At 37.1% G+C, this 23,436-nt stretch overlaps 1 protein-coding gene across 1 annotated transcript in view; it reads left to right on the top strand.

The window, feature by feature from the left end:
• The window catches only part of nlgn4xa (neuroligin 4 X-linked a), an 88,394-nt gene extending 73,356 nt beyond the window's left edge, over positions 1–15,038 (top strand). Inside the window, exons 4-6 of the mRNA XM_087791451.1 lie at positions 3,317–3,502; positions 6,167–6,956; positions 13,297–15,038. Coding sequence (XP_087647577.1) covers positions 3,317–3,502; positions 6,167–6,956; positions 13,297–14,191 — 1,871 coding nt within the window. The 3' untranslated portion in view covers positions 14,192–15,038. The remainder of the gene's footprint in view (positions 1–3,316; positions 3,503–6,166; positions 6,957–13,296) is intronic.
• Positions 15,039–23,436: the final 8,398 nt, after the last annotated feature.

The raw sequence follows: 23,436 nt of genomic DNA, 5'->3' as shown, positions 1-23,436 counted from the left end.
TAACTTTTAGTACGCGATTTGAGACACAGCATTAGTGTAAAGCACTTTGGGTGCTGAATAACAAAGAAAAGCACTATATAAGTAAGAGCCATTTAGCATTTACCATGAGATGAAACGTTGACATTTTAAAATGTAAAAACGTTGGTCAAAGGATAAGCACTTTACTTTGTATGTCGACGAGGGTTGTCGAGGTACAGAAATTTCAGTAGTTGATATCAGTACCAGTCAATTTTTTTGATTCGTGGATACTTTTCAATAAATACAAAGAAGTCTTTACTGTTAAATACACAACTTCATTAAATAAAGAAAAACCAACAATCTATCATTTTACATTCAAAGAGCGATAATAGTAACATATTGTCCATGAATATGAAAATAAACAAGACACAACTATTATACATTCAAACAGAGTTGAGCCGACTTGAAGTATAATAACGAACCGTAACATTTGTCTTATACATGTGCAATATCAACAAATATTATACATTAAACAGTGTTGACAAGCAGAGATAAAAATAAATGTTTTTTTCTTGCAAGTGTTTAAATTACAAAATCGTCAACTATTATACATTCAAACTGTGGTGATAAACAGCCTTAAAGTATAAAAGGAACATATTTTCTTTCCTAATATTTGGTGACTTTTGGCCGGAGTCTCTTTTTCTGCTGGTCAGTGTCATCTGACTGATACTGTAAAGAAAAAATGAAAAATACAATTTGTTTTAAGTAACATGAACTCAGAAAAACCTAGAAAGCATCTCATAATGTTACATTTAATAATTGTATAATCACATTGTGTTAGTGCTATGTAGTATATAAACAGTCGTCTGTAGTGTGTGTCCTGTGTGTGTTTGTTGTTAGTTTAACGCTATCTAGATTATATCGAACAAAATATATGAATGTCATATTAACTAAATATTCTTGAACGTCTTAATTAATGTCTGTTTAGGTCTTTGAATGTAAAGTCTTGTTTTAAGTGTTTAATATCTTTAATGTTTTGCATCGTGGGTCAGAGAGGACCACCATTTCATTTATGCTGATTGTCTTAATACATGCATATTTGACAATGAAAAACTTGACTTGACTTGAACATGGTTGAAAATGGACTCATCTTGCACTCTTTAAACTAGTCAGGACTTAATTCAAATGTTTGTTGCTTTCAAAGTATTTCCTCGGTTAGTTTCCAAACTTCAATCAATGGAGAATGACCACCTGCCGTGAAGAGCGGAAGTATTGTCTGATGTAACATCTCATTGATCTTGTAGATGTTCAGCTGGAGCTTATTCAAGCAGGCAATACAAATGCTCCCTGTACTCGTGTTGCCACTACACCACTCTTCCAGTTCCTTCAGTGAGTATCTGTAACGGTGTTGAGTGTCAAAAGAAGAGATGGAAGCTCGCTCCTCACCTGAGTAACCTTTGATCATACATTCTGAGGTCCACAACTGAGGTCTGTCAGTAACATGTCATATGATAGTACATGTACTTCAAATAGAATTCTTCCATTTTAGGTTAGGTTAGGTAGAACTTTATTGATCCCTCAGGAGGTCTCCTTAGGGAAATAGTTTTTTTTTCTTCAAAATTATCCACAGCAAATACAGCAATTTTCATAAAAAATAATCAAAATAAAATAAGAACAAGAACAAAGAGAAATGAAGCGAAAGAACAAGATGATACAATCTCAATGTTAATCAATGCCTTATGTTTTTTCAATTCAATATTGTTTTCATGAGGCACATTGAGTTGATAAAAATGGATGTTGCTTTTTCTTTTGTTTTATTATCCCACGTTTAAGTCAAATAAGATTATGGTGCACAGTTTTGTCTCTAATATAATTTGAGGAAATGTTGTCGTATTTTTTTTAACATGTAGCTCTTTCATTACATTTTTATATTTTCCTTTCTTCTCCATTTTATTTAAAATTGGGCAATTTTTGCAATTTTCTGCATTTCAGTATTTTTATCTAATGCCGCTTTTCCACTGAAAAAAACTGGTAGGGATGAATAGGGCTTAGATGCGCTGGTTGAAAATGGCCGTATGTTTCAAACTCTGGCCTGCCGTGGAATTTTCAAATGTCCCTCTGGATGACTGGCTCCATGAAGTTCAAATTGATGACTTGAAAAGTTTCAGTTGTTTTGTATAAAATAAGGAACGGAGATAATCAATGTTAACAATTAGTCAAATTTGAAAAATAGGAATATTGATATTGAAAGAAATTCAATTAACGTGAGTTTGAAAGCAATCACAGAGATATTTCATTTAAATTGAAAAAAGTCAGATAAAAAAACTTCTTGTTACATGTGACTGTGAATAGTAAAACATTTTGCCCCTTGTTTGATTGAGTTTGAAACCCCTGATCTAAGAAGAGGAGGACAATACTAGAGGGTTGGTCTGAACTGAATTAAATTTCCAAGTTAAATTCTTGAAATAAACCAACTCATTCCGAATCCAATTATTGGAGATGATAATTTATTCCACAATAAAAGAAAAAAAATGTGCTTTTCTGTCCGAGCTCATTTCCCTGTGGGTTTTTTAAAAACTTTTCTGATTTCTTCTTTCAGAAGTTGAATTAATTAATTTGACTTAAATAATTTTACTCTATGCGGCTTGTATTTTTTAATTTATCATGATTGTATTGTTGTGGTTTTCGGTTTTATCTTAAGCCTCTCAAACTTTGTCTCCGACCAACTGAGGTTTGATGGTCAGATTACACTCACAGACTCTTGGATCAGTGTTAAAACAACAGCTCCAGAATCTCACTACATGTCATGACTGTTCAAAATGAAACAATGTATTAAAGAAAATGTGATGCACTGTTGCGCAGTGCTACTCTAAGAGATGAATTGTGTGCAGATCAATGTGCAACACTGTGATGAACTCAAAGTGGAGACAAGGATGTTGTTAAATCTGCTCCCTCGAAGCTTTTTCGCTTCATTTTTGTCAATATGTTTTTCAAAAACGTTCACACTGAACAAGAGGTTTTATTTGGCTAAACAATTCCCTTTTTCTGATCCAATGACAGCATAAAAATTGAATGCTTAAAACGGTGGTGCTACACAGTGTTAAAAAAAACAACCTCTTCTTTTTATAATAGGCTGCCTGCTGCGCTTCGAATGCTAATCCTTTTCTGATGGATGTACACAAGAGCAGCTATGCCTCAAACCGTAATCTGTGCATTGAACGTGGCCGGCTGGTGGGCTCGTGTCTCCCAAAATAACATAATTCACACCAGATGATACGTGTTCTCTCACCCACACGCTGGAATCTTCTCACAAGTGAAAGTTCTGTTTTTTTTTTTTTTCTTCTGTCCATCCTTCTAGGGTTCCTGAGCACAGGAGACCAGGCAGCCAAGGGCAACTACGGTCTGCTGGATCAGATCCAAGCGCTCAGGTGGATCAAAGAAAACATCCAGGCCTTCAAAGGAGATCCGAAGCGAGTGACCATCTTTGGTTCTGGCGCCGGAGCGTCATGTGTCAGCCTGCTCACGCTTTCGCATTACTCAGAAGGTGCGTCTGCTCCTTGATGTTTCCAAGGATTTTCGTCTCTGTGTCTTGAATATGATCTTGTAAATGATCAAATACGATGATGAAACAATCTTGTCATTTAGTAAGTAAGTAATTAAGTAATTTATATTTATAGAGCGCTTTTCTAGACCAGGATCACAAAGCGCTTAGGCAATCAAAAAAATACTCAATCAAATATATACTAAAAAGATCAAGATAACATATAAAATCCCTAAATTTAGGAAAGTTTTGATCTGGAGCTTGTAATACATGCGTTTGTGTCTTTTCGTCTGGACTCTTGCAACAGTCTCGTCTGCAGTTGATACAAAACTCTGCAGCGAGAATTCTGACCCGCTCTAGTAGAAGAACTCACATTTCTCCGATCCTTAAAACTCTTCACTGGCTTCCAGTTTCTTTCAGGATCAACTTTAACATTCTGGTTCTTTATATATTTATATATTTAGAAACATATAGAAAATAGTATTTATGCTAGTTTACAAAGTCATTTTGTTGCTTTAATCCGTCAATTTTTCATTTAAAACTGCTTCTATATAAAAGTAAAATAAGTAAAGTAAAGTAACAATCAGGTACTTGATTGTTATTTAATCAATTAACTTTGGAGCACTCAGAAATCTGCTCTTATTTTTTAAATAAAACATCCATAATAAACATAATAAATACAAATATATTAAAAATGCTTAGCCATGATTATATACACAAAAGTTAAAGTGGTGTTTTTATTTACAGCAAAAATAAATAAAAAATCTTTCACCTTATCAACTGCGTAACATTTTGAACTTTAACTATCTGTAAACTACTTTACTTGATGCTTTTTCGAACCCCCGAGACCTGGTTCAACAAGACTGATTCTTGTACCTTCAAAAAAAAAGGAGCAAGATAAGGGAGTGTGGAGATTTGAGCTTTCCTCAGCAACAAAAACTTATTTTGCTGCAGCCCCCTCACTCTGCCATCTTCACCGTAAATCTGCAATCGGTTTCTGCGGTTCGGAAAACTCATCCCGTCGCCCCCCCCCCCCCGGTCTGAGTCACCACTGCAGTGTGTTTGTGTGTCAACAGCAGCGTGAAGCTCACGGACTGAGACGTGCTCCCTGTGTGTAGAGAAGCTAAATTGCTAATTAGCAACACGTCAAGTCATGCGACCAATATTCGCTGTACGTGTCGTCAGCCTGAGGTGGCGCTATATGCAGCAGTTGTTTTAGGGATTCATTCCATATTCCTAAATAACATGCGCAGAGAAGTAGAAACATATAACTCAACTTCCTCGAGTGACTTCAAGAGACTGAAAGAAAAAAAACAACACAAACGACAACAGATTAATATATGTTTGTGTTCATGTTTGTCCTCTTTATCTTAGTGTCTAAGCTCAGAAAATGCTCAAGAAAATGTCTTAAAAAACAAGGTAAACTACTTCCCTCTCAGTGGAGGTTTTAGGGCGTAGGTCGACTCCATTAGGGTAAAGAAGGCACAAAGAACTCCATGAAAATTAAAATGAGTCCATTTCAGTGGATTTGATAGATACAAAAAAATAAATATATTTAGTGCGTATTAAATCAGGATGGCTTCCATAACTTCTGGACAATTGTAATACCCATAATCCACCTGAACTAACTCTCTATCCTCCCCCTCTCTCTTCACCTTTTTGGGGTGATTAAGTTAAAACGTTATTTTTTTTCATGTCATCTTTTGATATTTCTATTTAAGTGATTAACCCTTCTAAAGCAAACCTACTTGACTCAGGTGACTCACCTTGACAATGCAAAGAGTATTGTATTACGAAATAAAATGACACAAATAAATGATCACATAACACAAATAATGTTCTAATGAGACATAAATGAAGGATAAGGACATAAAGGATAAGGCCAGCATTCTGTAACATCAATAATTAATATAATTTTAAGTATGAAATAAATATTATGGTTAGTTTCGGCTCCCTTTTAATCTTTTTCAATCTTTAACCCCAGTAGAAAATGTTAGATAACAATTAAAAACTATTTGGTGTGATCTTTACAAATACTGTATACTGGAACCATTTCAAAAGGGAAAAGATGAGAGTGAAATCAATTGAATTTGACTGAATGGAATATGGTGAGACACATTTTTCTTTAAGACTCTGAAACATCTTTTGAAATTTAAAATAAAAAAAAATTCTCAAGTGAAAAATCCTTCATATTATTTGATCTTGAGATGCAGTTAGGTTTTGTTCGTTTAGGTAAGCTGACAAATGTTTCAACATTTTTATCACGTAAAGAATCTCTTCAAGTTGCCCGTTTGATAAAAATGTCTTACAACAAGAACTGGCGTTTCTTGCTTGCGCTGTCATTCCTGCTGCTGATAATGTGATAAATATGTCAGGTAGAGACCAAACGATATGATAGAATCTTATGACGTCTCCAGCAGGGAAAAGGCCACCGCTGACACCAGCTCTGTGACTTGACGGTGAATTATCTTGTCAGTTACATCACATTAAACAGGCGTAAACATACTTGCAAATGTCAGCGTGGCCGGTATAGCGATGGGAGGGTCAGGTCGGTTCTTCTAATTGTGGACTCAAGCCGTCATCTTTCTGCTCAATGTAATCTCGTACGAGGTTGTTATTGTTTATCATCTCCTGTCACTTTCATTAACGCCCGCCCTTCCCTTTCAGATCTGTTCCAGAAAGCTATCATCCAGAGCGGCACGGCGCTTTCCAGCTGGGCCGTCAACTACCAGCCCGCCAAGTACACCCGGGCCCTGGCTGAGAAGGTGGGCTGCAACATGCTGGACACCATCGACCTGGTGGAGTGTCTGCAGAACAAGAACTACAAGGAGCTGATCGAGCAGTACGTCACGCCGGCCAAGTACCACATCGCCTTCGGGCCGGTGATTGACGGGGACGTGATCCCGGACGACCCCCAGATCCTCATGGAACAAGGGGAGTTCCTCAACTACGACATCATGCTGGGGGTCAACCAAGGCGAGGGCTTCAAGTTCGTCGACGGCATCGTGGACAGCGAGGACGGCGTGTCCGCCAACGATTTCGACTTCGCCGTTTCCGATTTTGTGGATCATTTATACGGCTACCCAGAGGGCAAGGATACTCTCCGCGAGACTATCAAGTTCATGTACACGGACTGGGCGGACAAGGAGAACCCGGAGACACGGCGCAAGACTCTGGTTGCGTTGTTCACCGACCACCAGTGGGTGGCACCAGCGGTGGCCACGGCCGACCTCCACGCTCAGTACGGATCCCCAACGTACTTTTATGCTTTTTACCATCACTGCCAGAGCGACATGAAGCCCAGCTGGGCCGACTCGGCTCACGGTGATGAAGTACCTTACGTGTTCGGGATTCCTATGATCGGTCCCACGGACCTCTTCAACTGCAACTTTTCCAAGAACGACGTGATGCTGAGCGCCGTCGTCATGACCTACTGGACAAACTTCGCTAAAACTGGGTGAGTATTGACTTCAACTAAACCCTTTTCAGGAGCTAAAGTTGGGAGAATGAAGACAGTTTTCATAAAGTTCCAGTGAAAAACAGAATGTATTTGTGATTTAAAGTTTTGGAAAATGTCACTTCTTATTTGTGAAGCGTTTTATTGTTTTGTTCTTTTATTGTAGGAAATATTTTGTCTTCAACTACATTACAAATCTTAATAATTATCAAATTTTAAAAAACTATCGTCATCAAAACACGCCACTTCTCATACTACAGGTCTGAAACTGCAATTTTTCAAGCTTTTACAACACTATTACGTTACTCTTTTTACTGGAATGTTAGATCTTCTGATTAACCTTGGTCAGATATAGAAAAGATAAAGATTGATTTTCTTTTTTAATGCTCTTTTACGCTTTTCTTTTGGTTCATAAAAAAGATAGATTCAAACTTTTCTTTGACAAAAGTATAACATTTTCATGCTTCAAATATTAGATTTCTATTTCCCTTTATTAACTATTATTTTTGTTCCTTTTTAAAGAAATTTGCAATATCCCTGAACAAAAAAAAAGAAAATATTTAGAAATTCTGTATTTAAGCATGATCATTTATTAATGCTCAATTCACTTGAAGTTAATAAAAAAGACAAATAACTTAGTGTATTTGATCATATTCACGATTAAAAAGGGCAGTCTGTTGTATTCCGTTCTTTAAACAAGGTTTTATAATTACTAGTGCTTTGAGACAAACCGCTTTAGGAACAATATCATGCTAATTAACCCCAAAAAGTAAGACAATTTGTCACATAAAACTGCATTTTTGATTCCGTTGTCCTTTATTTTCTTCTTAGTTTCCGAATTCATAATCAGCGTCATAGGTCCAGACAACGTGTTCCCGCTCTCTGAACATCACATTTTTTGTTAGATGGATGGATGGATGGATTCAACTTTATTGATCCCTCTTTATGTCTCCTTTGGGAAATTGTTTTTCCAGCCATTGTAGTTTCCCATCCTTCCCACGCTCTTGAACACATCTCCACTGATGGTGACCCCAAAGAATCCTGCTCTCAGTCTTGGTGTTGAAGCTTGCAGAGGTTTTTACTATTAACAAGTATGAGCTTGAGCTCTACTACATTTTTTAAAACTCATACTTCTTTCTTGTTCTGAAGTTTTTCTTCCTATATATTTCAGTTCAAGGTGCAGCAAGTGAAGAATAGTGGTAACATTTAATTCAATATATATATTTTTTTACAATAAATGAATCACTCCTGCTGTAAAATACTTTTTTTTATTTTGAAAAGATGCCGAAAAAATTAAATATATAACCATTATCTAAATATCGGTAACCATTTATAAGTATTTGAATATTCACCAGTTTAAACGCCTTAGAATAAAACCAGTTTGAAAGTATTGATTAGTTAAACATTTAAAATAACACGTATAAAAAGTTGAAATGATTTTGTAGACGTAGTGAGAGTTGTTTCATGCACGCTTGGAATATAAAGGATTTTTGAAGATAAACAACATCAGTTTGATAGAAGAGTCGCTCTCTGCTTGGCTTCCATCTGGCTCCTGCCTCACCCCTAGTGGCCTCCGGCTGCCTCGTGGACGTTTTGGGGAAGGAAGCTCTTCTCTCAAGCTTCACTTTTTCATCGCGCTTTCTGCAAATGAAAGTTAATTCATCACTGGAGCTTTTTTCCAAAAGTGCTTTCTTGCAATGATCGCCTGCTGTGTTCCGTGGTGACTTGATGATAAGAAACTTTGCTAGAATGTGCGATCTGTTGAGTGATGTTGCTGTTCAGACAAAAGACACTTCAAAAGATACTTTTACATTTCCCTTTTTTAATGTACTCTATATTACAATTTATATTCATAAAAAACACAAGCTCTCACATTTATCTCTGCTAGATTAAACAGCAGGCACACAACAGGGGGTTGCAGGTTTGAATTCATAAAAATCACTGGCAGGGATATTCATCTTATTTTCCGTAATTCCTTTATTTAGGTTGAAGGCATCTAAACAAGAACCACTGGCTCAACTATGAACTAGTGAAGTACATTTTGCTTAGTCTTAGTAATATACTGTATTTATTATTTTACATAATACAATAAAACAGTATAGGCTCTTAATCACCCAGATTGTGACCTTTTTTTAAAACATTATTTTCCAGAGAAAATGAAAATCAAGTTGCAGGCATTTGAAAATGAAATAATTATATTTCTAGTGTCTGTATAAAATCTAATTCTTATCCATGTTCGCTACAATCACATTTTATTTCAACAGTTCTTACACAAAAATATACTAAATTACATTCAAAGGATTGTCTAGTGGATTTTTTATGAGCTACTTGAGCAAACCAAAGTGGTGCAAAAACAATAAACACTTCATATTTAATTAGACAACACAATAAACAGAAGTATGATCTTAAACTTGAAGAATACCTTCTACATGAATGACAATGAACTGTTTTCATAAACTTAAATATCACAACATGAAAATTCATCTGACAATTAAAATTAAATAACATTTGGGTTTTGGAAAACATGATTTTGAATTTTTTTGTCACAGAAACAACAGAGATCAGACAAAATTATTAAATATTTAATTCAATGTTGAAACAAAATGCATCATATATCACCCTGTCAATAAAACATACTAAAGAAAATGATAATTTAAGCTAAGAATTCTTGGTATAAAAGGTTTTTACAAAGAAAATGATGAGTAAAATCACATCTAACTTGATCTCAATGATTTGTATTCTTTATCCAAGTCTGGGTTGAAACAGAAAAGATTAAGCAAGTGTTCTTGTCCTGCCATGTTGAACAGCTTCATATCTGCAAACCCAGGTATGATCTGATCCATCACTCTTAATCTACCTGCGGATCACACTCAGACACTTCCTGCTGGATTTAACCCGAGAACACAGAGTTCAGCTCAGTCGACAGTGGCTGTTCATTTATTTCTTTGAAAATTGCTTAGCTTTTTCTCCCTCTGCAACTATTGCATTGATTTGAAACCCAGTTTGTTTTTTTAAAGGAGGATCAGCAGTTTTAATTGTGTAAAGAAGAAGAAAAACTTAAGACTAGTTCTACAAGTTTGATTATGTCGCAACAATTATATAATAAGTAAATACAACTATTTAAACATCATCCTTCTCTGTTGGTAAGAAATGTTCTTAATACAAAAAGACCCTCCATGGTAAACTAATATCATTTTAATTTACTCTTAAATGATCCAAATATGGTTATTTTCTACACTACACAAGGAAACATATATTATGATGATGTGTTATAATCACTGAACAAATAAATTAAATTAGCAGGGATTATACAAATAAAACGCTTAGAAATATTGCAATAAAATGTATAAACGTTTGGCACAGACGGTGTCAGAAATGGAAATAAAATGAAGGGTAATGTTCACATCAAGAAACCTTTGTCGGAACAGAAAATGTTGAAAGACGTCCAAATGTTCACATTCGTTCATACACTACCTTTGTAGAAAAAATACTAATGACCCATAAATGCAGGTGTAAGAATAACACCCATAAGTTAAGGTAAAGATATACTTCCCATTATTTAAAAGAACTAATATTTTATCCATTCATTTGAATTTGAAGAGTCGATGAGAGCAAAAGATAATGACTTTAAAGTCACTATTTTTCTTGATCAAGGTCGCCCAATGTCATCTAATGAAAACCTGAGTTAAATAATACCATTTACATATTATCCACCTAAATTATTTGTGTGTTTTCAAGGCAGTTGAATCTTTATAGATTATCAGTAAATAAGATTTATAGTTAAATTGCTGCTGTAATGTTTTTTCGCACTTGAGCGTCAGACATATGGTTCAGGCACTAGCGCGGGCAGGCCTTTATTTAGGAGTAAATCAGCGAGTATGTGAAGTATTGTCTTTTTTTACCGGCCATATTGTCGCAGCATATGTTTGCTCTTAAATGACGGGACCAAACACACGACTTACGCATGGCTCCGTATGTAGAAGCAGTTGGAGGACGAGCAGTGAATCAGGAGGTCCAGTATTTCAATGAGCATATTGGAAGGAAGCACAGGTGGCGCTTCGCCTCGGTGATTCTTCGAAGAGATGCAGCTCCAGCAACAAGTGGTCTCTGTTGAGGGCCATATGCTCGTGCTATGATTTAATAATTATTAAAAATCACAGCTTGTTTTAGGACATCTGCACACTTTAATGGGCTGAAACCTTGAATCAAACGAGTGTGAAGGAGCCATCTGTAAATGCAACGTCGCGTCAATAAATTGTTTTTATTAGCATTTACTTCAATAGACATTTTCTGGAAATTTTATGAAGGGGAAACAAACAGATACTAATTCAATTGTAGGGTTTATTTTTGCCATCTGGATCCAGGAATATTTAGTAGGATTTGTCAGTATTTGTTGTGAGAGCTTCATTGCGATCCTCTATCTTAAAACTATCTAAAAAAAACAATTTTAGAAAAATCAATTGGATTAAACTAGGAAAACGATTCTTAAATCCTATGGCTGGAAAACAAAACCTATATCTTATAGCAAAAATGTTATGGTCACTTCTTATTTAATTTGTTTTAGTGAATGAAAAGAAAATACAAGCAGAGACGGCTGGGACAGCAAACCACTGTGCGGCCCTTTGACTGTATTTGGTTCTAATGCATTAAAAACTGTATTTTGTGTTTATTATTCATTTACATTCTCACATTACTACACTAATTTACCTTTCCCCTCCTTTTTGTGTGTCATTTTTTCAGTTTATATTAATCCCTCAAAATATGTTTTTAAAGTAAGTTGAAGAAATGTTTTGAAAAAAATTATATATACAAGAATAAAATTGCATTATTTAGCTTAATAAATGTCACAGCCTAATGACGAATGTCCTTTTTTTTTAAGGGATTTTCTCCTCTTTCTTTTTGCTCAACGGCCCCTAACAACATTTACCGAATTTAATTTGGCCCTTGAATAATTTTAATTGCCCACCCCTGGCTTAGTGCCTCATTTTCGGAATTTCCAAAAGCAACTACCATTGTTTAAAAATGCATTTGATTTTTTGAAATTGTTTTTTTTATCATGTCCCCATCATCAACTCTTTTTCGAATACGTTCATATCTCTGTAAGTTATTTTACTAACAGATGCAGACAGACTAATGACCTCCTTAGTGGAGGTAACAATGATGGATCTTCACAGACCAACTGCATTATCCAATTGGATATTCCTGGATACTTAAATGGCAAAATGTGTCGCTGAAATAAATGGCCAAGAAAAGTGTCATTGACGTGTGAGGGAGACATTTTCCTCCTCAGCGTGTAGGCAGGAGGGAAGTGGAACAAAGCCGCTGACTATGTTTGAGTAATGACTCATTTGGAGGTGTCACGAATTAGCACCAAGTGAACCTAATGGACAGTTACATTGTGGAATTATGCTGCGGCTTCCAAAGGACCAGAAACAAGAGCCTGTCTCAAGGGTTGAATAAAAAGCTTCAGTTAATAAAATACACTTTTAATATATTCTGGAAGGATGGTGAAATAGCATTAGTGAGTCAACCCACAATGCCTGTTTTTATTATAATAAATTAAGTATAATAATAATGTTATAAAATAATATAGCTTATATATAAATGCTTATATATAAATGCCCACATTATTACACAAATTACATTTCAAGATTGATGTAATAATGAAGTAAATACTTCATATTATATTTATGTTTTTTTTAATGACTACTAAAATTACTGACCTTTAACTTAATTTAGCATTATCTATTTGGTTTTAGAAACGAAAAAATTTGTTTTTTTTTGGATGGATGGATGGATGGATGGATGGATGGATGGATGGATGGATGGATGATGCATGCATAGATGGATGGATGGATTGACAGGTGGTAGGATGGATGGATGGATGGATGGATGGATGGATGGATGGATGGATGGATGGATGGATGGATGGATGGATGGATGGATGGATGGATGGATGGATGGAACTTCACTGTTTCCCTTTTAAAATAAAAATAAAAAATTATTGTAATATTTAAGTATAAGAAAATGGTGACCTCATTTTTAGTCCTATGTATAAAATGTATTCTTCAAGTCTAAAACAATAGTGGCAGTTGAACCCTTGTGTCATCTCTGGGTCAAGGTGACCCGAAGGCCCGAAAACAAATCTATTTCAAGAAGCCGGGAAGGTTGTTCACCTTGACCCAAAGGCAACACAAGGGATACCACAAACACATTTGTTTGTGGGCCTGCCGGGTCACCTTGACCCTGAGATAACACAAGGGTCAAGTATAGAACAAGTCATTCATAGTCAAACATGTCTTTTCGTTTTTATTAAAACGAGTCTGTTTTTCTCCTCCAGAGACCCGAACCAGCCAGTTCCACAGGACACAAAGTTCATCCACACCAAACCCAACCGCTTCGAAGAGGTGGCCTGGACCAAGTACAACCCCAAAGACCAGCTCTACCTTCACATCGGCCTGAAACCACGCGTCCGCGATCACTACCGCGCCACGAAAGTTGCCTTCTGGCTGGAGCTGGTCCCACACCTCCACAACATCAACGAGTTCTTTCAATACGTGTCGACCACCACCAAGATCCCGCCCCAGGACACCACCCCATACCCTTACACCAAACGATTCCCCGGCAAAAACAACTGGCCCTCCACCACGCGTCACCCCGGAGTCCCGTCGGCCAACACCAAGCAAACCACCGACCAACGCAAGAGCAGCGATCTCACCGACGAGTCCGCGGTGGTGATCGAGACCAAGCGAGACTACTCGACCGAGCTCAGCGTCACCATCGCGGTCGGCGCCTCCCTCCTGTTCCTGAACATCCTGGCGTTCGCCGCCCTCTACTACAAGAAGGACAAGCGTCGGCACGATTCCAACCGCCGGGTCCAGACGCCTCAGCGCAACTCCGGCCCCAGCAACACGCCGTCCACCGCCAACGACGTGGCCCACCTTCAGAGCGAGGAGCTGATGTCCTTGCAGATGAAGCAGCAGCAGCTGGAGCACGAGCACCACCACGAGTGCGAGTCCATGCAGTCCCACGACACCCTCCGCCTCACCTGCCCGCCCGACTACACGCTCACGTTGCGCCGGTCGCCCGACGACATACCGCTGATGACGCCCAGCACCATCACGATGATCCCCAACACGCTGGCTAACATGCAGCCCCTGCACAACTTCAACACTTTCGGTGGCAGCCAGAACAGTACCAACCTGCCCCACGGCCACTCCACCACGCGGGTATAGCTTTGCCCCGGACCACCAGTGAACACGGACTCGGTCCTGGCAAAAAGCCGGTGACTCAAAGCACAGACTCTAGCCTTTGGTACCTCGCCTTCTTAACGAAACATATAACAACGAGCGACACGAGGGATTAATAACAATGAATGTTACAATCGTAAGAGAAACTTTTTTTTGGAGTTTAACCAAAACGACAAAAACAGGCTACCCGGGGATGACTCCAGACGTCTGTCGGAAGATTTATAGTTGCAGCATTTGTGCCAGATCGAGGACAATTCTTTACATCAGACTTGTGACTTGGGCACATAATTCTACATCCCAGCCTGAAATGTATTTATGAAAACTTTGTTTAAAAAATGAAGAGGAAAAAGTATACCGTTGAACGTGAAGAAAAAACAAAAAAACAACAGAAAATGTACTATAATAGCTTCTGCTTTTATTTTGACGGTTTCTTTCTCTTTCGAGGAGTGTACATATACAAGATCATATTCATTCTCACTCGATTTCTTTGTTCAATTCTTTTTTTTTTTCATTATTTGCAGAACGACCAAATTGCGAACACAATCTCATCGACTGGCGAGCGGCATCTTGTGTATCGGCGGGTCATCTTACTTATGTTGAGTGTTCATATGTTTTCACTCTTAAGCCTTTGCATGTCCGGGAAGAGCTCGACTATTATTTGTCAGAGATCTGGTAAAAGTCTGCGATACAACTTCCGACTGAATCTCATCACCGTGTCTCTTCCTGTTTTTTCTTTTGCAGGGTATATTTTTCTGTCTTTCTATCTTAGCATTGCCTAAGCTTAAGATGTGACCAGCAATGTAATAGGTAGTCATGAAAAAAAAGAAAACAAGTGGCAGCAACTTTTATTTTGTAAGATTCTGAGTTGGATATGTTTGTAAAGAAATATGTTAGATTCCAATTGTCATATGCTAGCAATATGTAAAGTATTGTGTTGGGCTTGTGATATATTTTGGGTTTTAAAAGCAAGTGAATGAGTGTAAATATAAATAATATTAATTATTACAAGAGAGATAATTCTTTTTTTTTGCATCCTTCGAAAAAAAATATGAAAAATACATCCAAATGATATAAGTTTGTAAATTCTATTAAAGAAAAGAAACTGATTTATTCTTGTCATTTGGTTCTGAACCGAATACAAGGATTATCAAAGCAAACTTTTAAAATCCTTATATTATCTTATAATTGTTTGCAGTTTTGCCTTAAGTGAGTATAGAGATATTTCTGGCTGGACATGTGTATAGTTTTTCTGCAACATTTTTAATAAAATATCACAGTATTTTCTAAAAAAGAAAAAAAAGAAAAAAAGAGAGAGAAAAAAAAGAAAAGTGTGAGCGTGAGTTTTTTTTTTCTATGTGTGACTTGTATTTTGGAATAATTTTACGTTCTATCTCAATCTATCTTTAACAAAATTATACTTGAAACCTTTGTTTTATGTTTTTTGTCATTACATATTGGTATGAATGAAAGTGAACACAGCTGCTAGTCATTCGCGATGACCCGATGAAGCTTCATGAAGCAGTGTCCGGTTGTTTCAAGGTCAGTAGGGGGCGCCCTCAGAACCGAATATCTGTTCTAATACAGTGATACATCAAATAAAACTAGAAAATGTTCATTTCCAGAATAAAATGCGGTGTAAATGCTGAATCTGCTGAATCTGTAAACATCCCATAATATAATTGTATCTAGTAGTCAAGTGTGTTGATAGAAGTTGACTTTTTGAAGTGTGGGCAGATGATTGTACCTGAAGGTCAACGTTAAAGGGTTTGAAACACGGTAGAAAAAGAGGAATAGAAGAAAGAGTTGAAGACATAAAAGAAAGCTAGAACATATACAGCATTTTGGAACGTGCCGATTTGATCAGAGTTTGAATGGTTCAAATCAGATACAATTTGTAGGAGGAGATACAGTACAAAATTCAGTTCAGAAAAAGAAAAAGAAAAACACGTAAAGAGAAAATCAGCATCTTAAAGGTGTGAATACCTTCAGCATTCACACAACGAACATCTAAACCATTGCTGACTGTCAATTATTGAATTAAAGAGTGAGTTTACACCAAACACCATTTTCTTTTGAGGCCAGAATACAGAAGTCAGAGACACACTGAATGTTTTTACTTCATAATGGATAAAATATGTCATTGTTATCTAGTGAGTTACAGCGAAAACATCGGTGCGGGACAATTAATATTTTTATCTAAAGACGATTTTGTCAATTAAAAACACAATAGATGATGATTTTGATTAAACATACCAAGATTGAAAATTATAATTTGTTTTCCTCTCAAAAGAGAAAACAAAGGTTTAAAACTCTTTTGATTCTTAGTTCTCTTTTAATAACGTCTTATAAAATCCACGTCATTTTGTGACATGTTTTCCTCATGTTTTGAATAATCAGTGAAATTAAAAATTAATTTTTCTTTGTACAGGGTCATTCTGAAAAGAAAAAATCATGTTGATCGGTGAAAGTATTCAAGGAGAAAAGTCTACTGTCGGAACCAAAAATCATCTTCTTAAAAAATTCAATCTCCACTCAAACTATTGAGGATGTTGCGAGGTCAGCGAAAACCCGTTGAAGTATTCAAATACTTTTCTCCTCGCTCAGCCAGGTGGATTGACTCTTCTAGAAGCACTGATGCAAGTTGTTGTGAGTTTATTGGATTCGACAAGATCGATGCCGACAATCAAGCTCTCCAAACTTTTCCAGACGTCGTGTTGCATCTTCAAACGGTTTTGTTGGCTGAAGCTAAATTATCAGACGTTTACGATACGCCGTCGAGGGAATAGCCGCGGCTAACGAGAAGAACTTCGCCATCCCCCCCCCCCCCCCGCGCACCTCTTTTCAAACTCTGCGTCTCCACTGTCTCGGAATCACGCCCGCTGACACTAAAACCTTCTGGATCTATTGATCCGCTTTGCGACAAAAGCAAGCAAATTACCATTTGACTTAAAACCAAAGTGACAGGAGGAAAATTGAAATCTTTAATGGTGATCTGGAGCTGCTCAGCTGGAAGAGACGTCTCCATACAACCTTCGGTGACAGCGGCAGTGAAGACCACACATTAGCAACATTGCTTTAGCGCAAGGAAACAAAAGGAAACAAAATTGACCGATTGTTCATGTTTTTGGGTCTTGCCGGGTGTGGATTTTTTGGGGTAGATGCAGGACCAAATAAAAGGCGATGTCCACCCTCCGTTACTCAACTGCACCCTCGGGGTTGTCACTAAAGAGCCCCCTTCTCTGGGCGGCCATTACCAAACTGTATCGATTGTCTGAGTGACGGGTTAAAGAACCAGATGGAAGCAGGCTCAGATGAAGACCGGTGTGTGTGGGTGCAGCTGTGTGTGTGTGTGTGTTTAGGTATTGTCTGGATGGTGCGTGCTCCTGGAATGCTAAAGAAAAAACTCACCGAGTGCGGTGCAATTCTCCAATGGGTTCCCCAAACATGAATTTGAAAGTAGGTAAATAGCTCTGCAGCAAAGCCGCCTGATTGCATTCCTGCTCCCCGGGCTCCGGCGGCCCTAATAGACACGTTTGAAAACTTCAAAATCAATACATGTGCGCTTGAATAGCCGGCAACAGGTAAGTTAGTGGCAATAGCTTCTACAATTACATTTCAACTTTGGCGAATTCTTTCTCAAAGTCGCAGTCTGACTCTCAAACAGTTCCCGACACAGAGAAAGAAAGAGAGTCTGGACTGATAAGGTTTTTTGACTCGGCTCAGTGACTGTAGACAAATGTCATTGATTATGATCTATAATTTGAAGATTCAGACATGGACTAGACAACCTTTTAAGACCTTTTTAAATAGATTTTTTATTTCAAATATATTTAGTAATTAAAAAAATGTATGTTTTTCTTTTCTTTGTTCATACTTACTATTTTTTGCAAGCTCCCTGTAACTTGTTATTCCAAATAAGTAACATCGAAATGTTTTTCCTTTGCTCACTCAAGTGTCAAAACATCTTCTCATTGATCAATTGATTGTTTGGTATTCCTTTGTTTTTCCAACATTCGGGGAATTTGAGTTGTTTCAGTAGTAAAGACTTATATTACGAGATATAGTACACATATTAAAAACAATGATAAACACATATAATAATTGAAAAATGAAAAATAATAATATAATTAAATTAAATTATAAAGAACAATATTTATAAATAAAAAAATATTAATATTTTTAACCGTCAGCTTATCTCAAGGTCAAAGTGACCAAGAGGCCAAAAAACAAATGTGTTTGTGGTATCCCTTTGTGTTGTCTCCGGGTCAATAGGTGAACTTGAGGTGAAACTTGAGATAAGAAAAGGGTTTCAGGTATCAGGACTAGAAATGTATGGTTAGAGACTATTTAATTCTACACTTGTTAAATAAAATATATAATAAAATAGGGATCGTGTTTTCATTATTAACACAAGATACACAGTTAGAAACTTATATTCAAATCACATCCATATATTAAATTAAAATATGATTTCTTCAAGTTAGAAAACAACACCAAAAATGTTTTTCCTTTTCTCTTTTGTTTTTGAATTTGTAAATCTCTGAAGTAGGTAAAACTGCGTATTTAATGGTCAAACTTTCCTCAGATGTGTCCACTTCTATTTAAAACTTCTGCCCCAGATCTGGTCCAGTCTATGAAGCTCATTTGTGTTCAACAGAGTGACCAGCAGGCCCGTGGTCGGTGATCCTGTGTGGATTAATTCAGTAAGCCGAGGGGCATCTGGAGGAAGCAGCTGGTCCACTCTAATGTCCTCGTTTCTCTCGGCTTGGTCATTGTCTCATCACAACATCCAGCTCATCACGTTTCCCTCAAATGTTTTCAGGGATGGGAGAGGAAGTCGGACGGTGCTGTAATTAAACCTTCGAGCAGATGTTTTCTGCCGAGATGTGGTTTGGGATTATAACCAAAACTTTGCGGTGAGATGATGATGATGATGGACAGGAGTGTTACGGACTTTAAACTGAACATAGAAGCGTTTCAGAATCATATATTTGAGATGAAAGTCCTGCGAAAATTCATGTACGTAAATATTAAAGCTTATTTTAAGATGTAATACATGGAGATTATTAACATGTTGCATCACACGTTTTGATGAAAGTTGAAGGTGAATGAATCAAAGCGGATCCTGTGGAAATTTGGGGTGACCCTTGACATGTCTAGATGCTTGTTTTAGTCAGATTTTTTTTTATTTTTTAAAAACTGTATTTTACTGGATCTTTAAAAAAAATGTATATTAAGGTTGGTTCATGAACATAATGCCTACATTGAACCAGTCCGCGGTAAAACAAAGATTGGGGAGCCCTGTCTTAAGGCATGGCTGTAATTTGGAACTTTAAAGATTCCAGGATTATTTAAGAAAAATTAAGAAGTATATACACATTTTTTTTAAAAGCATTGAAACTCAAAGCATGGCTATAACAACGTAAATGATTACCAAAGCTTGAGAATTCTCCAGGTGTGCTCCGAGGAATGGATGTTCCCAAAAGAGCTGACGTGGTAAAACTATAATGAAAGAAAATCGAATAAATATAGATTGTGAAACACAATAAAGAAGAGATTTGGAAACGGATGTAACAGGATTTCCCTAGTGCTGCTCATTAGTATTCCTGTTTCTGTAAAGGTTGAAGCTCCAGAATCTCTGCAAGACGGCAAAAAAAAAGCAATAGATTTCAAGATTCAACAACTATTCCAGGTTAAACTCTTAGATTCTGCTTTTTTTATATTCTGACTGTATTATTGAGACATTATTCAGAAAAAGCTATAAAATACAGATAGTGACCTTGAGTAACGATACAAATCTTCTGTTAAGATTATTTTGCAAAGGAAAATTGAAAAAAATAGTACTAGCTGTGATGCAGGATTAAATAAATGTATAAAAAAAAAACATACCATTTTAATGTCAGTTTAGATTCCATAGTAGTATTTTTGTAACGTTTTTATTAACCCCTTCTGTGATGATGTGAATAGATTTGATATGTTTTTAGGTTCCTTTGCTGACACTTAAATGCAGAAAAAGCTGTTAAAAAGGAAGGTAAAATAAAATAAACTAGCACACATGAGGGTCAAGATTAAAGTTTCCTCACTGTCCGCTGCCACGGGACAATAAAATAAGCTTATAGGAGGAAGATGCCGAAGGCTGAGGATCTTCATTGGGTCCAGTTACGACATCGTTTCTGATGTCCAGGAACCACCACATGGGATATTGGATCAGAGTAAAATTACCTTTATTTTATATCTTTGTTTACGATCCAGAGAAACGTCAACAACTAGACTAAAGCATATAAACCTAAACAACGTTCTAACCGTGTTTTCACATATATTGTCTCCACTTCATTTGTATGTTGTAAGGCAGGTCCAGCACGGGGTCAGTCCTCGCACGGTCTCTCAGGACTGCAGCAAGAACTAATGTCTCACTCGTGACGGCTGGAGCCGCATGTAGGACGTAGAGGTCACGGCAGGATGGTGTTTTGCTCCGCTGCTCCATCGATGGGTAAAACAGCACAGATGATTTATGTTGGCAGTCGTACCGCGGCGGAGCTGGAGCCTCGTCTTCCCTCGGCCCCCGCAGCACGCACTGACAAAATTAGGTTAGTCCCAAAATGTAGAATGCCTGTCTGAGACTAACAAATTTAATCAAAGTCTCCGTACCCGCTCAGTTTTTTTTTTTTTTTTGTTTTTAATATTGCTGATATATTGCAGAGGTTCATGCTGGCTGTGAGTACAAACTATTGTGAGCTTCGTGCCGCAAACATCAGCATGCTCTGGAGAAGAAGCCTTGTAGATGAATTGTACTCATTTTCTAACCTCATGTTGACCTATGGCTAAGATTAGTTTCTTCTAATCAGTTCCTTTTAAGAGTAATGGTAAAAAAGCTTTGTCTGTTTGTTTTAATGTAGAGACTAGAGCTCAGTGGTTTTCTTCTTCATCCTTGTCAAAGAATACATTAAAAACATCCATACTATTGAAGCTTCGACATGATAAATTACTCAGAATTAAAAAAAAAAGAAGTATTTTTAAGGTTAGTTTTAGTGGAAGATCCTAGACTATCAGTGTAAATCTTGCAATATGATTCAAAGAGGAGAGACTTGATTTTAGATGATTTTTTGGAACGATCTTACTCTCCCTCTGTGCTTGATGGAGTCTACTGACTCCTTCAAGAAAAATCTCAAGACATTTTTATTCGTGCAGGCTTTTCCTTGATTTTCTGAGACTCCTGTGTTGTTCCCAGTGTTATCTTGATCTTTTAAGTATATATTTTATTGATTATTGTTTTGATTGTTTAAGCGCTTTGTGATGCTGGTCTGGAAAAGCGCTATACAAAAATAATTTACTTTCTTACTTACTTGTGCTGAGAGACAAAAAAACATCTAATTAACCTTTCTAAGTAGAAGATGAAGACAAAGACAAGAAAGCGCTACGTTAAAATAGACTTACATTTTTGACTATAACTCGAAAGTGAAAATTGATCAGTAAAGCAGGGTTCTTGAATGGCCTGCAGGCCATTTGCAATCCATGAAATGATATTCCTCGACCTCGGTAGGTGGGGTTAGAGCAAAGGACTCCATCTTCGTCCAGAGTCAGACAGTTATGTAAAACTTAGGGGATATTGGAAACGGAGGAATAAGCCTCTACACCGTCATCTTCAAGTGTGATGATTAAGTCTCCACCACTAAGATAATGAACACCTCGGCTCTGAGAAGCCAAAGTGCACCACAGACTATTAAGTGAGAGACGCAGAGAGACCTACAACCTCCCAGATCTAGATCTTTACCTGGTTTGAGAAGCCATTCGCTTCCTCATGCACCAGACTTGTAACACTTCAAGAGTTCCCTCTAGAAAGATACTGGACTTGACAATACCCAAGGAATTGTGCTGCTGAACTGCCTGAGGTCAATAACAAAACTTGATAACATTGTGGCAGGATAGTCAGCAGTGGAGTCGACACAGGAGGCCAAAGAGAGTTGAAAAAAATTAAAATAAAATCCAGGTTGTTTTTATTTTCTATTTTCAGCAAATAAAAAAAAAAATCTTTTCATCCCCCAAATAAATTTCCTTCAGGCTATATTTCAATGAAACATTCAATTTTGGAACTTGTTACCTGTGCAACTCTTTCCTCCTGAGCCTGACCCAGACTGTAGCCACACCATTGGACAAATCCATTTCATGTTAATAAATTAGCCAAAGATAATCTTTTTTTTAAACACGTATGACGAATGTAAATCAACAAAAAGCTGTACCACGCCATAGAACATACAAACAAAACACCTCTTGTGGAAAACAAACAAGAAATTAAAGATCCCTCATAAAACACCCCCCTCCAAATGGAACGTGCCAATAACCACACCCCAAAACACCTCTATTTTAACTGGGTGGTTCAGTCCCTCTGGTTCTCTTCCCCAAACCAGGACGTGGTGAGTACTCCAAAACAATCAATGCACAAACAAACGGTCAAAAGAAATCAGAAGGAGATACACTAACAACAGAAAAGCTTAAGAGCTTAATCACATTTTCTAATGTAAATATTTAAATGAAAAGGAAGTATTGTACAAACAAACGCATACTGATGATACAATAGAGGTTCAATATCTATTTAGGGAAAACTTATTTGCCCTTAAGAAAAAAACTTAAAGGTCCTGAGATTATATCTAAAATTAGACCCATGCCGAAACACCACCTGTCTGTGTTAATCAAGACATTTTCCTTTAGCTTGCAAATAAAAAGCCATGTTTTTCATGCTATTAATGGATGTAAAGGTCAGTTGGAAATCACTTAAAAAAACTTTAGTTTTTATCTTTATTTTTTGTCTTTTTTTCTTGAAACAATACTTCCATCCTCAAATACTCTATTGTCTGGAATATACTCAAATAATTTCCCAAGGAGATCTCCACAGGGATTCGTAAGACTCTGTGACCTGACATAACCTCAGCCTCTGCCATTAGTGCATTCTATCCATTATCCGCATGTCGCCTGCTCTCAGTTACTGTTGCAGAGAAACTACTTGCAGCACGCCTGAGTGGTCTCCGAAGATTATTCCATAGGAAAAGTATGTGAAAGCTCGGCATCTTCCGCGGCCCTTTGAGGTTCGCCTTCTCATCTTGACTGCACTGTGGGAGCATGGGAAGTCTAATATTTGCTTAATTTGCACAGAGGCACTGCAGGATGCTTTTTTTTTTGCTGTACATCAGCAGGAGGGGAAAGAAATAAAAAACACATGAAGTTACTCCTCTGCA

This window comes from Callionymus lyra, chromosome 5 (genome assembly GCF_982586985.1).
Source record: "Callionymus lyra chromosome 5, fCalLyr1.hap1.1, whole genome shotgun sequence".
NCBI lineage: Eukaryota > Metazoa > Chordata > Actinopteri > Syngnathiformes > Callionymidae > Callionymus > Callionymus lyra.
The sequence above is the reverse complement of the archived record's forward strand: the minus strand, read 5'-3'. Positions and strand labels throughout refer to the sequence as shown.